This window comes from Lepisma saccharinum, chromosome 22 (assembly GCF_977018435.1).
Source record: "Lepisma saccharinum chromosome 22, izLepSacc3.1, whole genome shotgun sequence".
Taxonomy (NCBI): Eukaryota; Metazoa; Arthropoda; class Insecta; order Zygentoma; family Lepismatidae; genus Lepisma; species Lepisma saccharinum.
The window spans coordinates 585,369-599,935 of NC_139250.1; the positions used below are offsets into that span (position 1 = coordinate 585,369).

General features: G+C 42.6%; 1 protein-coding gene across 1 annotated transcript in view; it reads left to right on the forward strand.

Annotated features, from left to right (window-relative positions):
- Msr-110 (DUF3736 domain-containing protein Msr-110) overlaps positions 1-14,453 on the forward strand; it is a 74,645-nt gene extending 60,192 nt beyond the window's left edge. Inside the window, exons 4-7 of the mRNA XM_083143452.1 lie at positions 10,552-10,689; positions 11,349-11,539; positions 12,242-12,705; positions 14,155-14,453. Of these exons, the coding sequence (XP_082999578.1) occupies positions 10,552-10,689; positions 11,349-11,539; positions 12,242-12,705; positions 14,155-14,243 (882 nt within the window). The 3' untranslated portion in view covers positions 14,244-14,453. The remainder of the gene's footprint in view (positions 1-10,551; positions 10,690-11,348; positions 11,540-12,241; positions 12,706-14,154) is intronic.
- Positions 14,454-14,567: the final 114 nt, after the last annotated feature.

Genomic DNA, 14,567 nt, shown 5'->3' on the forward strand with positions numbered 1-14,567 from the left:
CATGCCCAGGCCGGGGTTCGAACCCTGGACACCTGGCGTCGTAGCACGATGTGCTAACCACTCCGCCAAAGCGGCCTGCTAAATGCCATACAAAAATTCATACTTGGAAGAAAAAAAATATTTGTCGAGTTTTTTTCGCTAGCTGGGGAGGATGATTCGGCCGAGGTGGCATCCGCCTCCCTGCTTCCCCTCTGATGATTTTTTTTTTTCGACACATTCCGGCTTCAGGTCTCTTGACTACACCCAAGAACTTCCTGTACTACAAGCGCTGAGTCAGATCCAGAATTCCATGCGCCTTTCACTAAGAACACACAGCAAAAGAAAGAGTCGACTCAGCCCTTGTCAACAACGCACAAAGACTTGCGAACAGGGAAATGCATTGTCACTTGCAGAACGTCCATGTTCCCCGTCGGCAGGCGGAACTAGGGCACCGAACCAGCGCTCCGATGGTTCTTAGCAGCCGCTGGCACCGAAAGAACTCTTTGTTTCTGGCCTTGAAATTGGCTCCCGCAGCCGCCGGTGAATGCAAATCCTAAGTCGCTGACGAATTGGCTGCAGAAGAGGTACGAGCGAGTGGAAAGCTCTCGGGGAAAAGCTACCTTTCACCTTTAACGGGTGACGTCACAAGATGGCGGGCAATTAACCTACTTCTTCTCGGCCACAATGGAGAAAAAGCGAAGACCTTTTATCCCTCTTATTGAGGCACTTCGCAGGCGAGGAAGCCTCGCTCCCAATCGCTTTACTCGAGAACGCTACCGTGCCTCAACAAAGACGTGTGGTAAAACTTGAACTCGCAGACATCTTGGTTTTCTTTACAAGTAACAAATTTCTCGTCTCTATCCCGAATTTTCGGGGTTCCACGATGATCACTTCAGGGAGAAATGATATGAAGAAATCGAGAGTATGTATTTTCCGAAACTTTTCCGAGTTTGTCGAGAAAAGGCAAACATTTGCCATCTGGAAATTCCATATTTCTTTTATTACACAGGGTGTACCAGAAGTAATAGCGGAAACTGAAACGGTGAAAAGTACAATAGTAGTACGCTTGCCTCCTTGCGCATTCCGAGGTTTCTTTGTTTATAACTGAACACTGCTGAACATGCAATATACTGTACAGCACAATAGTCCTTGGTAATAATAGCGACAGTAATATGTTGCGAGGCGAATTAATTCTGTTGTATGACTTTGGCACTTCACACGTGAAAAGTATGCGATGTGTACAAACAATTAAGTCAGTGGCAGATCGTAACCATTCATTCGCAATTATCTCTCAACCGGTTCGTTTGCGACCCCATGTTTACTCAGACTTTCTTGCTTGTACTTTTCACCGTACGGGATGAACCGTCCCGACCAAAAATTTCCTACCCGCACACCCTAAGCCGCTCCCCATGTGCGTGTCCATTCATTCATGGCAACGAGCGTTCTACAGGAGAAATATAATTATCGATTGTTGAAGGAGTGTACTCTTCTTTACAATTTTGAACAATTTCTTTCTGCTAACATAATATATGTAATATCATCAGAGGCGTCTCCTGAACGCATGCGTCAATTGTGGGAGGAAGCACAGCTTGCTCTGCGACGACATTAATGAGCATTTCTACATTCTAATTTCTTCATATAGGAGAAATATTTATTTTACACGAGAGCGCTCAACTAAGCTTATATTACATTTCTGATCTGAAGTGAAAGAAAGTAATAATTATTTTCCCACAATTGACGCATGCGTCACTTCAGATCCAAGAAATGTAATATAAGCTTAATTGAGCGCTCTCGTGTAAAATAAATACTTCTCCTATATGAAGAAATTAGAATGTAGAAATGCTCATTAATGTCGTCGCAGAGCAGATATCTTTTTTCCCACAATTGACGCATGCGCAGCATGCACCGCATGCGTTCAGGAGACGCCTCTGCAATATCTCGTGATTGTTGGGAAAATACACTTCTTTTGTCTCATGATTGGCTTTTTGCCTGCATTTTACTTTTTACCAGCTTGACCAACAATGAGCAAAGTTTTTATTGTGAACTGTTTTGCTTTCACTTGGATACGCCAGCACGATTATAAAAATGGAATTTTTCCTTCGAAGAAGCGTTGTAAGTTAATTTTTAGTGTAGTTTTCATTGGCTACGGAGGCTAATTTAAACTATAAACCTTCGTGAGAAAACCGTTTTTTTAAGTCTATGCCCCGATCCCAACCATTATACTCTTAAATAGCTTTCTAATCTTTAAACTATATATGCTAACATATATTACTAATAAATAAATTGTAGCGTAATCATGGAGAGTATTAGTTCGGTTATGTCTAGGCTTATTGACAAACATAACATTTGGTTTAAATTAGTCGTCAACGACAGGATCTAATAGAATCTTTTAGTTTTCTCTGACCAATATCGTTAAATTTGGTGGGTGCTGATTTTCATGTGCATTTTGGACACCGAAAATTCCCAATAATCAGGATATTTCCAGTTCAAAATATTTGTTAATGAAAATTTCTGTTCATACTAAATTTGAAGGCTCACCACCAATGTGACGTCAGCATTTTCTGTTATCGATGTCGAAACCCGAACGACAAGCTATCTTTCCAGATGGTTGGCTACAAGTCGTAAATTTCAGAACTTCTCGGGACGCGGTAAAATTGATGCCTGGGCCAGGTACAGGACGGTTGAGAAACATTGGTCTAGTGCATTCATTGCCAAGAAGGAAGTGGGCCTCCCCGATGGCGTAGTGGTATCGTCGTGCCCTTGTAATCAAGGTGTCCCGGGTTCGATACCTGGTGGAGGTGGAGGCACATTGCACAGTAGTTAGGATACCACTTTAAACTGTAGGTCCAGTCCCAATTAGCCTATCTGTGCAAAAAGTGGACTTAAAACATCAATTCGATTCAAGCCAAGAAGAAAGCGGCTGTTCCAGAGCTCTGTCAGTAGTTGAAATCACAAGAAGATCGCCAAGGGGAAAAAACAGTTACAAAAGCAATTTGCAAGTATTTGCAAGCTGCTCCTTTCACTATTCCAGGAGTCTAGTTTTATGCTCCACCGTCCTTCCTCTGCCGTGACCATGGAACACAAACAAACGACCATCGGCATCACCAAAGGCAGCTCCCATCCCACGCATCTTCCTTCGTTCAAAATGGCGTCCTTCGCTCGCTCCTTGCCGTGTTGTGGAGTTATGGAGGTCGCAGCCTGATGAACCAATGACCCAGTTGTGGTCACGTGACGACCCCGTTTTCTCCTCCAGCGGTGCCATCTTCCTTTCGCTTTCGTCTTCTCCTCTTTGCACAGGCCTTTCACGTAGCTCAAATGCCAAAGGAAGGTTCTGCAACTCCTCGCCATTTACCCGAGACTGGCACTGCGAAATGACAAAGCAATGGTACAGCGCCTAGAATAACTTAGTGTGGAAAACGGCATGGTTCTGCGCTCTGTGGCTGGTTCCACTCGAAAATGATCCGCTAGAGGCGTGTTGACCCCGGTGCTTGGTGTTCGACTGCTTATAATGGAAGTATAAATGGAGTTTTCGCTGCAACGTCTGATTCCTTTACATGAAGCATTTCTATGAATGTGATAATTGCTATGATATTTGGTACAGTGGTCGCGAAGATATTAACGAACATTCTAGACAGTCGACAACGTCCTGTTATCGTCATACTTTCGTTAATAATACGGGAGAAAAAATACGCGTGGAATGTTCTTGGCAACTAAATTTTTGTGTATCTATGAATTAGGTTCATTATTATTATCATCATCATCATTTCCTTTAAAGATATACACACTGAAGCATTTGTATTTTTGATATTTACTGTCTCTTTTCTTCCGTTTTAAACTAATCGCGGCGATGATGATAATGATGATTGCATGAAATGACAAGGGGAACCCCTCAACACTTTCTTAGTGCCATCGACATGAGTGTAAGGAAACTTTCAAACCAATGGGACAAGCGACACGGGATGTTCACACTGACACACTAGTGACACACACTTCCAGACTGTAAAATATCATTCATTGCACATGAGGGTCCAAACAGCAAACGACACGTTCATATGGCGTATTCGCGTGCTACTTGTTACTTCGGTCGGAAAGCTCCTTAAAGGAAGGGTGCTGAGACCGAAGCGACGCGCTACAGGGGGAGTTCCCAACTAAGTGACAAGCTACATGGTGCCTTCAGCCTATTAGCAAGCGTTGCTTGCGAACAACAGATAGGCGACACGATAAACCGCACATTACAACAACAGATCTAGGCGACACGATAAGCCACACGTGTCGCTTTGTCGCTTCTGCGTCGCTCAAACTGGACCATTTCCTCAATAGCTTGCAACATGTTGCCGTGGTTTGTTGTTCGCGCATACGCGATGCAATGAGTGTCTTGCTTTAGTGAGATTGCGCACCAAAGCGACAAGCGGCACGCGACACTTATCGCTTGAGGATTTCACCAACCGAACGCTGGCCTGTGCTTCCCGTCATGCCGCTACGACGTGAAATGTTGCTCTTGATTGGCTCCTTTCCAAACAACATGTGTCACTTCGGTATGAAAGTTGCCTTGGACCGAATGACCCGTGTCGCTTTGGTGTGAAATCCTCGTATCGTTTGTCGCGTGTCGCTTTGGTGTAAAATCTCCTTGAGGAAACGGTGCAGTCAGAACTTTTGTCCCTACGGTTCGAAAGGCTGCATTGATTTCCGACTGCTCGCTTTCAAGCGACATTTGTGGTTTGTCGCCTCGGTATGAAATATCTCTCAGGATACTATTTATACTCTAATAACATAGAAAAATAAACTCTAATACACTGTCCAAGACCTGACGTCCGGAATCACATTGCGATGTTTCTTCTTGTGTTACGCATGCTATTTATTTATTAATTTTATTTTACTTTTCTTTCCGGGAACTTTTCTAACGGTGAAAGCGGTCCCGGCGCCCACCCAGCGTCGAATAACATGGGTACCTGGGGGAAACCCTGGGGGGTAAAGGCGGTCAGGGGCGTGATGCTGATCAGATCACCCCCAGTCACGACCGGATCAAGAAAGTGTGGGGCGTTACCCCCACACCCCCTATACGCCTTCATGGCGTGGTGCTATGCACAGGGGAACACTTTACCTTTTACCTTTACCTTCCAAATTAATGCCATTTCGTGACTGCAAATCACTCCACAAATATAACTGTTTCCATCAATTCACTTACCGCCTTTCTAGATAAACAAATTACACAATATATTCCAAAAACTAACTAAGCCGCATAACTTTCATAACAAAATTAGCACCTGGGTCGATCGCACTGCCATCTACTTGTCATCGTCTCGGGGAACCAGTTTCTTGGGTCGTTTCCCACACTACGTTATTCAAGGCGCTGTAGCAATGGGGCTGATCGTTGCCAAACTTTTCCGGTGGCGGCGCCACCCCTGTTGCATCCCTAAATAATTTCGTTCGTCATTTTGTTGCCCTAAGCTTTACATTGGAGACCGATGGGATGGCTATTCAAACGTTATTTTCAATGAAGGTAAGAATTTCTCACGTAAATCGATAATAAAAATGGGTTTAGCAAAGCTTAAAGATTATGTAGCCAGTCATAAGTTTCCGAAAATTACATTCTCCTGAACCTAAGAATTAATATATTAAAGCGCAACGGAACGGTTGCGAAAATGAGCTAAATATAATACGTTTATGCACAAAGAACACTAAATTTAACGTCATTTGGGTCGTCTCTAGCTGCCATGGGTCGGAAATACAAAAATGTATTCTTTTACACTATGCTTTGCTTTTTTTCTGGTTGCGAGCATGTCTAATTCAACGGCGGGTAGGAATCGAAGAAAGTCGCAAAATTATAAAGATAGTGCGTAAACGCATGATATATATTATTATACACTATGCCCATTCCGATAATTTAATATAACGTATGTTTTCATTGTATTAAGCAGATATTCTCCCCTCGTATTTTCGTCCTTCATTTTCTTGGTAACAACAATTTTAAAATTATAATTCCTGTAAATAAGATAGCTCTAGAGGTTGCGAGACACGAAACAGAAGAAAAAATATTTTTTGTAATAACTATTCTTGACGGTAAATGTGTGTATATAAAACAAAGGACCATATTTGCTAGCAACGTGAAAAAGTATAATATCACGCGATAAAGAGTCAGTTATTAAAACAACTATAAAAATAAAAGTTTCAGTCGCGCGGAAATATTATAGCTTATTCTTTACCGGATTCTCAACAATATATCACTTAAATTGTGAAAATTGCAAGTGACGTAAAAAAGTGCTGTGCAAATTTTAAGTTTTTTTTTTAGTTCCGATATCTTTTCTGTTGTTGGCGATCGTCTTTTCAAAACTCTTACTTTTACAGTACTGATTAGTCAACTATCATGTTCAGACATCATTTCCGAGGTTAAGATGATATTAAACTTTCAATTTAATGTAATAGCAGCACGTTCGGCATCAAATTTCCCATGTATTTAAATGGGAGAACAAATGCCGATCAAAAGCGTGGGGACACAACAGGGCTGCTGCCACCTACAATAGTTTGCCTTGACAATTCCTATCAAGATGTGGGATTCTTCTACATCGCTGGCGTACGTGGGATTTTATTTTAGGAAGGGCTTGGAATTGTCTTAGTCTTAAATGTTGTTCAAAGACCAAAAAGATGTAATCGGGGCCATTTTAAGGAGGGGTTTTAGTTATCACTTTGCCCCCCCCCCCGAGTTCTTTACTGCTTACATTTGAAAATCTTGAATTTCTCAAAATTTCCGGAGGGGCTGTAGCCCCATCAGCCCCCCTCCCCTCTGCGTACGCCAGTGTTCTCCGTCATATCTTCTCTCCTGAGTCTGGAACGCCTACATGTCTCTTGTGCAATGTTGTTCTTTGAATTATTAAGGGCATCAACTCCCTCCCCCAAAGGTTTTTGATTTATTATGCACAGTAAGGCTAATGGGAACTAGACCTACAGTTTAAAGTGGGATCCGAACCACTATGTGCCTTCACCTGGTATCGAACCCGAGACCCCTTGTTTACACGGCGACGACGCTACCACTGCGCCAACGGGAAGGCCTCTCCCCCAAAGGGATCGGTCCAAGCCATATTTTCGTTCTTCTGTAAACCACAATCAAATCTACAAATCTGCGTTTACGCTCGAACAGGCCACCGAAAAATCAGTTTTGGTAATGTAACAGACTTCCATGCTAGTTCATTTGTAACGTTCCGTAAGTCCGTGGTTAAAAAAAAAAAAAAACGTGCCTTCCCCTACCCCTTTAGTCATATAACATCGCTCCCCTATACGTCTAAATGTATGCGATCTCCCTGCTAGAGCCAATAATGAATCGTCATCTGACATAACTTTAAATAGCGATCACCCGTTGGCTTTCCATCGCTCGCCCCCGCAAATGTCGTATAAAACTAATGATAAAAGTTCACTCGATCTAAGCCAAGCGTCAAGCTAAGTTTGCAGCAGGTTTTATGTATCAATCCGCGCGACAACTGAGCTCAGAATCTTCCGTGCCAGTCTTTTCTCAACCGCCGAACTGCTTACAGCGCAGACACTGAGAAAATTCACAGTATTGCCAACCGCACAACACATCAAAACCCTCATGCATGTCAAGCGGAATGTATTTTTGTTTCTTTTTGACTCCTGAAACATAATATTTTAGAAGTACTTTCTGCGCATAGATTATGTAATAAATGTGTCATTACTTAATATAAATGCGAATAACTTCTAAACATGAGAACATGTGTGTATATAATTTCTTAGTGGATGACAGCTGAACAAAATCGTCGTCTTAGCCCAACGAGGGGTCATTAATCTCCTATTGCCCCCCCCCCCCCACACACACACATTTCTACATTTCATGTCTACTTGCATGCTGCATGAGAAGAAGATCCATATCTCACGACTCGCAAGCATCTGGAAACTGGTGTTTTGCAGACTTAAAGAGAGAAAAGTGATAAAAAGAGATTTAGGAAAACAGTGAGAAAGAAAGACAGACAGAGCAAACAGGGAGAGAACGATAAAAGCAAGAAAGAGAAGAAGGAAGGAAGAGGTGAAGATAGAAAGAGAATAGAGAGAACAGAGAAAGGGTATCGGAGCTCACCCGAATGAAGTTCTCTGTTGCGTGCGTGCGTGCATGTATGCTAAAATGGGCTTGTAGATATAAATTATCAACAAAACCATATAATCACAGATATTATATCTGTCTTGAACGTTTAACCACCACAAACTCGTCGTGAATTAGCAGATATGAAATTTTTGCAAAAAACCATGAATGGCAAAATTAATTCCGATTTTCTGATCAACACATTTCATCTACGCGTACCCACATTATCAACCCTCAACGTAAAGCTCTTTCCAAATCCCACTACAAGGCTCTCCCTTCTACAGCTGTCTCTTTTCTATAGGATTTTTCGCTCACAAAATAACCTGCCTCCAAATGTTAATATATTTTTGTCAGAGCACAGTTTCAGAAAATTGTTAACAATTTGTGTGTATTTTTTTTTGTTGCGCTCTATTTTTTTGTTGTTATTGTTGTTCTTGTTTTAATGCTGATACTGTTTCAGTTTAAAATGGTAATTCAGTACTGTATAGAAAAATAGAATAATTATCGAGTGTTTGTCCAGGATTTGTAGAGAAGGGTGTTCTGGGGCGTGGATAAATTTTGCCAATAAATTTAGGCTATCTGTCTCTAAACATCACGTAACGTATTTCTGTAATTTCATAATTTTGTTATTATTGGTTTGAAGACCAGAGAAAATCTTAGGTTCTTGCATTCAAAAATAGTAAAGTAATATCTAACTAACTATCTAACTCTCTGGCCTTCTTAAACCCGAAGGTTTATGGCTGCAGCAACGCAAGCCTTCCATCTGTCCCTATCCCGGGCAAGATCAATCCAATCTTTTCCATCCTTAGCGATTTCCTTTAGATCCATCTCAACTTTATCCCTCCATCTTCGTATTTACTTTCCTACAGGTATCTTACCATCAGGTTTTCCAAGAATCATGCAAACTCCTTTTTCCTCTTCCATTCGTGCCACATACCCCGTGGCCACTAAGTCTTCTTGATTTAATTTTAAAGTAAAATATTACCTGAAAACAAATTATTTTCCCCTGGGTTGTACAGTCACTTCTGATTGCATTGAAAGTCAAGGACATTTTTACAACCCAGAAGTGTCCGTGACCGTACGTAGATACGCCATTCTATTTGCCAATATTAGGGTCCTTAAACATAATTTCTGGAGATATACTTGACGTCATTTCCTTTCAAGTTGCCTACCAGTGATAGACCGACCTGCATGCACTCCACTTGCTCTCCGATCTTCTTCTGTCAGCGTCAATTGAGGCTGACGAGGGAAAGTCTCTGTTTGGGGTCGGAGGCGTTGAACCTTTCTTCCTGGTTCCCCGAGCGTGTCAGTGGCGTTCGTTGCCTTCCGGGCTTTCAGGCTCTCGGAAGAAACACCTTCCGTAAAAAATTGCTGACGACTGCGGTTTTCTAGCTCACTTCCCACGGGAATATTTTTTTTCACAAATGCAAACAGCGGGATAGATTTATTTCCCTTTGGAAACGACAGCTCGACTGCACTTTCGCGTGTTTAGCACGATTATTACTTCCAATCTTCCACGAAGCAATTTCTCCTGCACTTCTCTGGAACAGGCGGTGCCATTGTTACAAGATGAAAGTAGATTTATCACTTCAGTTCGTGGTTCTTGCGTTTAGTGGCAGCACTTGTCAGTGTTCTTTTGTTTCCTCATTCTGTTATTTCTGTTAGCCTAAGCTGCATCAATTTACAATATAGCAAGATGTACACGCACAGAAATGTAAAAAATAGAAAATAAAGAGAGGAAAGCGATTGAAGGAGAAAGAAACAAGAAGAAAGAAAGAAAAGTTAGCAGAGGGAGACAATAAAAGAAAGGGAGAGAGGATAACAGAAAGAGGGCGATAGAAAGCAAGACAGAGATAAACGAAGAAGGAAAAAAAGAAGATAGGAAGAGAAGGGTTGAAAAACTGAAAGGATATCTTAGCAGCCATAACAACCGAAGCAGACAACACCCGGATGAAATTCTAAATCAAGGTGTAATAGCTAATTGATTTTTATCTAACGTAGCGCGTGCAACATTAACAAGAATGGGAAACAATTTTAAATTAAGCAAAAAGTGCAAGATGCATTTCCATTTTTAATATTATTATTATATTACTTCTACCGGTAAATTTCTTTGGCCGGTATATGTTAGGATAGTGACCATGCCATATCATATTGGCTAACACAGTCACTTTGCAATCAACAGATCCCGGGTTCGATTCCTGATGAATTCACAAGTGTAGTGGTTGGTAATCTCAGTCCCTATTGGAGTATCTGAGCCTAAAGTGGACTTAAACATTGTCGTGTATCTCTTGGGTGGGTGCTATATACACTGGATGAAGAAACGAGGACTTTCTTCACGAGAAATAGCTTCAGTTGAATAAAAAGGAGAGACGCCGCTTGTAATGTTCTTCCTGTATGAAATGAGCGTCAGTGTTGCAAGGTTCAATGTTTTATTGTTACCTTCTGGTATTTGAAACAGTGTCACTAAGCGTGCGTTGTCGTTGCAGGACAAGCCGCGGTTCGAGCACCTGGTGGACCCACTGCAGCAAGAAGAGAGCCAGGCCACCGAGAAGCAGGAGCTCCCCCAGCAGAACCAGTTCCAGATCAAGCTCCCCCTGCAGCTGGACTTCGACGAGCTGGCCGGGGTGAGTATTTGCACGAGGTGCTTTCAAAGAGTTCCCGGAATGGAAGCTACGACAATGTCTTGTGATCTCTGAGCCACTATAAGGAAGTACGTGTGTCTCCAGGTATCATTTAAACAGGGTTGCCAATTAGAATGGTAGATTGGAAATACAACGTCCATGCAGCAATCAAATGGAATCCTACATCCTGTAATCCATGTAATGCGTTATGTGTGTTGCCTAAATCTAAGGCTTTGGTCGAACCTTCTCTTGGATTTAGTTCATCGCCGTACAGTTAGACAGTACACATAACGCATTACATGGAAGTGAGTCCTTTTGATTGCTGGTGGCTGCACCTTTCAATGTCTACAAACATTAAATTTTAATTCAAACGGGGCTTTACGCACACAATAAAAGCATTAGTTTATTTGGTTTTTTTTCGGAGTGTGGGGTCACATTTTTTCAGAGATTTCCTCCGAATTCGATTCACATTTACACAAACACACACACGCACACAAATGCACAATTTGGGCTCCCTGTGTGGTCAGTCACTTGCATTCATCGTCACTATTAGCCAAAAATAGTAAAATAGCAACGTAAAGCAAACAGCACACATATATACATATAGTAAGTTAGTTAAAATATACCGTGATTGCAAAGTTTCGTGTCCGTTTCCTCCTCAGATGCTGGTGGAGAAGAACCAGAGGGCGCGCATGAACTGCGTGGTGGAGAAGAGGAAGGCGGAGGAGGTTGTTGACCACCAACCGAAGACCGTGAGGCTTCCCTTCGGCCTCAACCTCACCACCGACCCTCGCTACGAACACCTCTCGGGGGAGAAGATGGCCATCTTCTGCGAGAGCGGCAAGGACCAAAGGTAAGGCGACTCCTTATTATTATTATTAAACTGGAATAGTGTTAGCAATCTTGGGAAAAAGTACTCCATAATTCTACGACTAGTCTTGTGATTCCTGAACGATCACCTGGGATGTCAGTTTACCGAAGATATTTCTGGTGTTTCAGACGTAGCACACTGTTATATCAGCATATAGAGAGTGGTTTTCTATTAAATTTAAGTGAATTGTCAAATTTAATATTCCTGAGAAGTATTCGGAAGATGGCAGTTAAGAAATGAAAGGCAACAATATTAGAAGTAAAGCACAAGGCAGTGTATTTTGTAAAGCAGTCAGTGAACAGTTAATTCTTATATGTCGGTTGTTCTTCAATTTACCTGTATTAGAAGTAGGGCTGGGAAGTTGATGACGTAAAAAGTTTTTAAAAATGACTTAAAGAATAACCTAAAATAATTTCTGCTCTTAAAATGTTTTTGTTTTTTTCATAAATTACAAGAGAGTAGTTGAATCATTCTATAAGAGCCATTGTGTGCTGGTTTAAACCTCACGAAGCAAAGAGAGAAAAAAAGCAATCAATTGAAAGAAATATGATATTTCAATAACTTCCGAGACCTAATTTTAAGGGTATGTGGAAATTATCGCGTACTTCGTAGTGTATGAATAGATGGTCTGATTCAAGATGGCCGCCAGGATATGACTACCGATATGTGGTTGTTTTTCCGCAGGCACGCCCCGATGGAGATGATGTCGACGCCCCTGGTGATCCCCCTCCCGGGCCCCGTCCACCTGCCCCTACCCTTCCAGGCCCCGATGCCCCTGCACGTGAAGAGCCCTCACCACGTGCCCCAGGCCGCCGTCCCGATCCCCGTGCACGCCCCGCTTCCCGTCCCTCTGCCGATGCACGTCGCCGGTCCGCCCGTGCGCCCCATGCCGCCCCACGGCCACGTCCCCCTGCACTTGCCCGTCCACCCCTCTCCCGTCCACGCGGAGGCCAGGGCCTTCCCCCTGCCGGCCGAGGGGCGCGCGTTCCCGCTTCCCGAAGGGAGGGTGTTCCCGCTTCCTGAGGGAAGAGCGTTCCAGATTCCCGAAGGAAGAGCGTTCCAGCCGCAGCCAGAGGGGAGAGCTTTCTCCAGAGTTCCTGTCCACATTCCTCTCCAGATGCGCGTCCAGGAGCCCCGCAGGCCGCACTGTGAGTACTTCTTGCTTCCAAAGCCCTTTCTCGCATCCCACGTTCTCTGGAATTCCCTACTCCGGTTTGTTTGTTTCATAGGGTGTTCGGGATCTCAAGCAGTTGGTACCGGGATCGGGGGGAAAATCCCGTCCACACCCTGACCACAGGAAATGAATTCCTCAAATTTAGGGATCTCAAACAGTCGGGAAATGCCAAATGATCGTGTTCAGAAGTGCTTCATTCTTGGTTTCTGCTATTATAGTTTTTACTTCAGAAATGCAAAGATGGGCATTTAAATGGAGTGTGTAGAATTTGAGATTGTCGGCCAATTTCGAACCTTTCCCATCCCGACCAAAAAAAAATCAAAAAAATCGTTAGTCCGTGCTTCACATTTCGCTATTCACACCGTGCTTTAAGCCCGTTTCAGTCGAAAGTGGTGGTAATGTGTACAAGTAGTTTAACTTTCTCGCTTTAAGCGTTCTGAAAATACTTTTCTATCTCTGGCGGTATTTTACCCAATAAGCACGAAAAGGTAGGAAGTGAAATGACGTTCAAAGGGAAGTTTTACAACCGAATTTCAAGAAGAACGCAGCTGCTTCTCCGATGTGTGAGCTTCCTAAAAATTACGTCGGGTGAAATGTCCACTTGGAAACATGAGAAAGGAATTAACCTAAAGATTAGGCTATCCCTCCATCCTATTAGGTAATCAACAGCTGGTTGTAAAAAGTTTGAAGCCTAGTTCTCTGCTCAGGCGAGAAAAGGTTGAAATCCTTATTTTAGACATAATTTGCAAAACATTATAAGCTCAAATTGAACTTTCCGTACTTTTTCTAGCTTGAGGATAATTTGGCGGAAACTTAAAAAAGAAGAAAGAAAGTTCACTTGTTGACTGGAAATCCATCAACTGATGTAAATTGAATTTTTGTATCTTTTCTGTTTGAAAAAAGGACTATTGAAAATGCAAGAGCAAATGTAAAGTACATTTATTTTATTTTTATGTGTACAGTCTATGGATGTGAGGGATGGTAAATGAGTCCGTACGGACCAAGATGGGATTTCTTTATCTTTTTTGATCCCGGCGTTTGGGACGGGATTTTAGAATTTCGTTATTGACTAGTACAGTCTATAAGAATATCCCTTCTAATTCTTACTTACAAGTCAACACTAGAGTACGTTTATTCGTTTCGGTTACATTGTCTGCTGTCTACGTATTTCTGGAGGAGGCTTACGTCGTCACGAAGTTAGTTCAAATTTCTAGCCATTCTCCCAAAGAACTCTAGTAGAATCCTATACAGCTTGACCTTTCTTTTCTTAAATTATTTTTAATGAGAGGCATTTTCATGAACGTCTTTGCTAAGACAGGCCCAAGATCTAGAGTCGTATTTCGTTTCTACAGATATGATGAAAATAACTGGTAAATATGTGGAAGTTTGCTGATTTGTGTTGAGAATGCTTTTTCCTTTGCAGACGTGCAGCCCCGCTCCATACCTGAGCCCTTCGACGTCCATCACCGAGACAAGCGCGTGAGACGTTGCGCGTGCGACTGCTCCTGCTGAGGCCTTGGGCAGCGTTCGCCACAGCAACAACCCTCGCTTGCGAAGTAAGTCGCTGGGAATGACTGAAAGGAAGCAGACGCTGCCCCCGCGGACCTTGTTGCGAACGCCCCTGACGCCTCCACAAAACCTCCGTTACCACAAAAAAAGAAAGAAATATATTTTTACAATTGTACATAGGCATTAGATAAAATACAATAAATTCTTACAAAAACTGAAATTGTGTGTTCTCTCCTCCAGACCTGCACATGGAATTATAAATAGAAGCGATTTCACGCGAAAGCTACAAGCGACACTTGAGGATTTCATCTGCGGCATTTCATACTG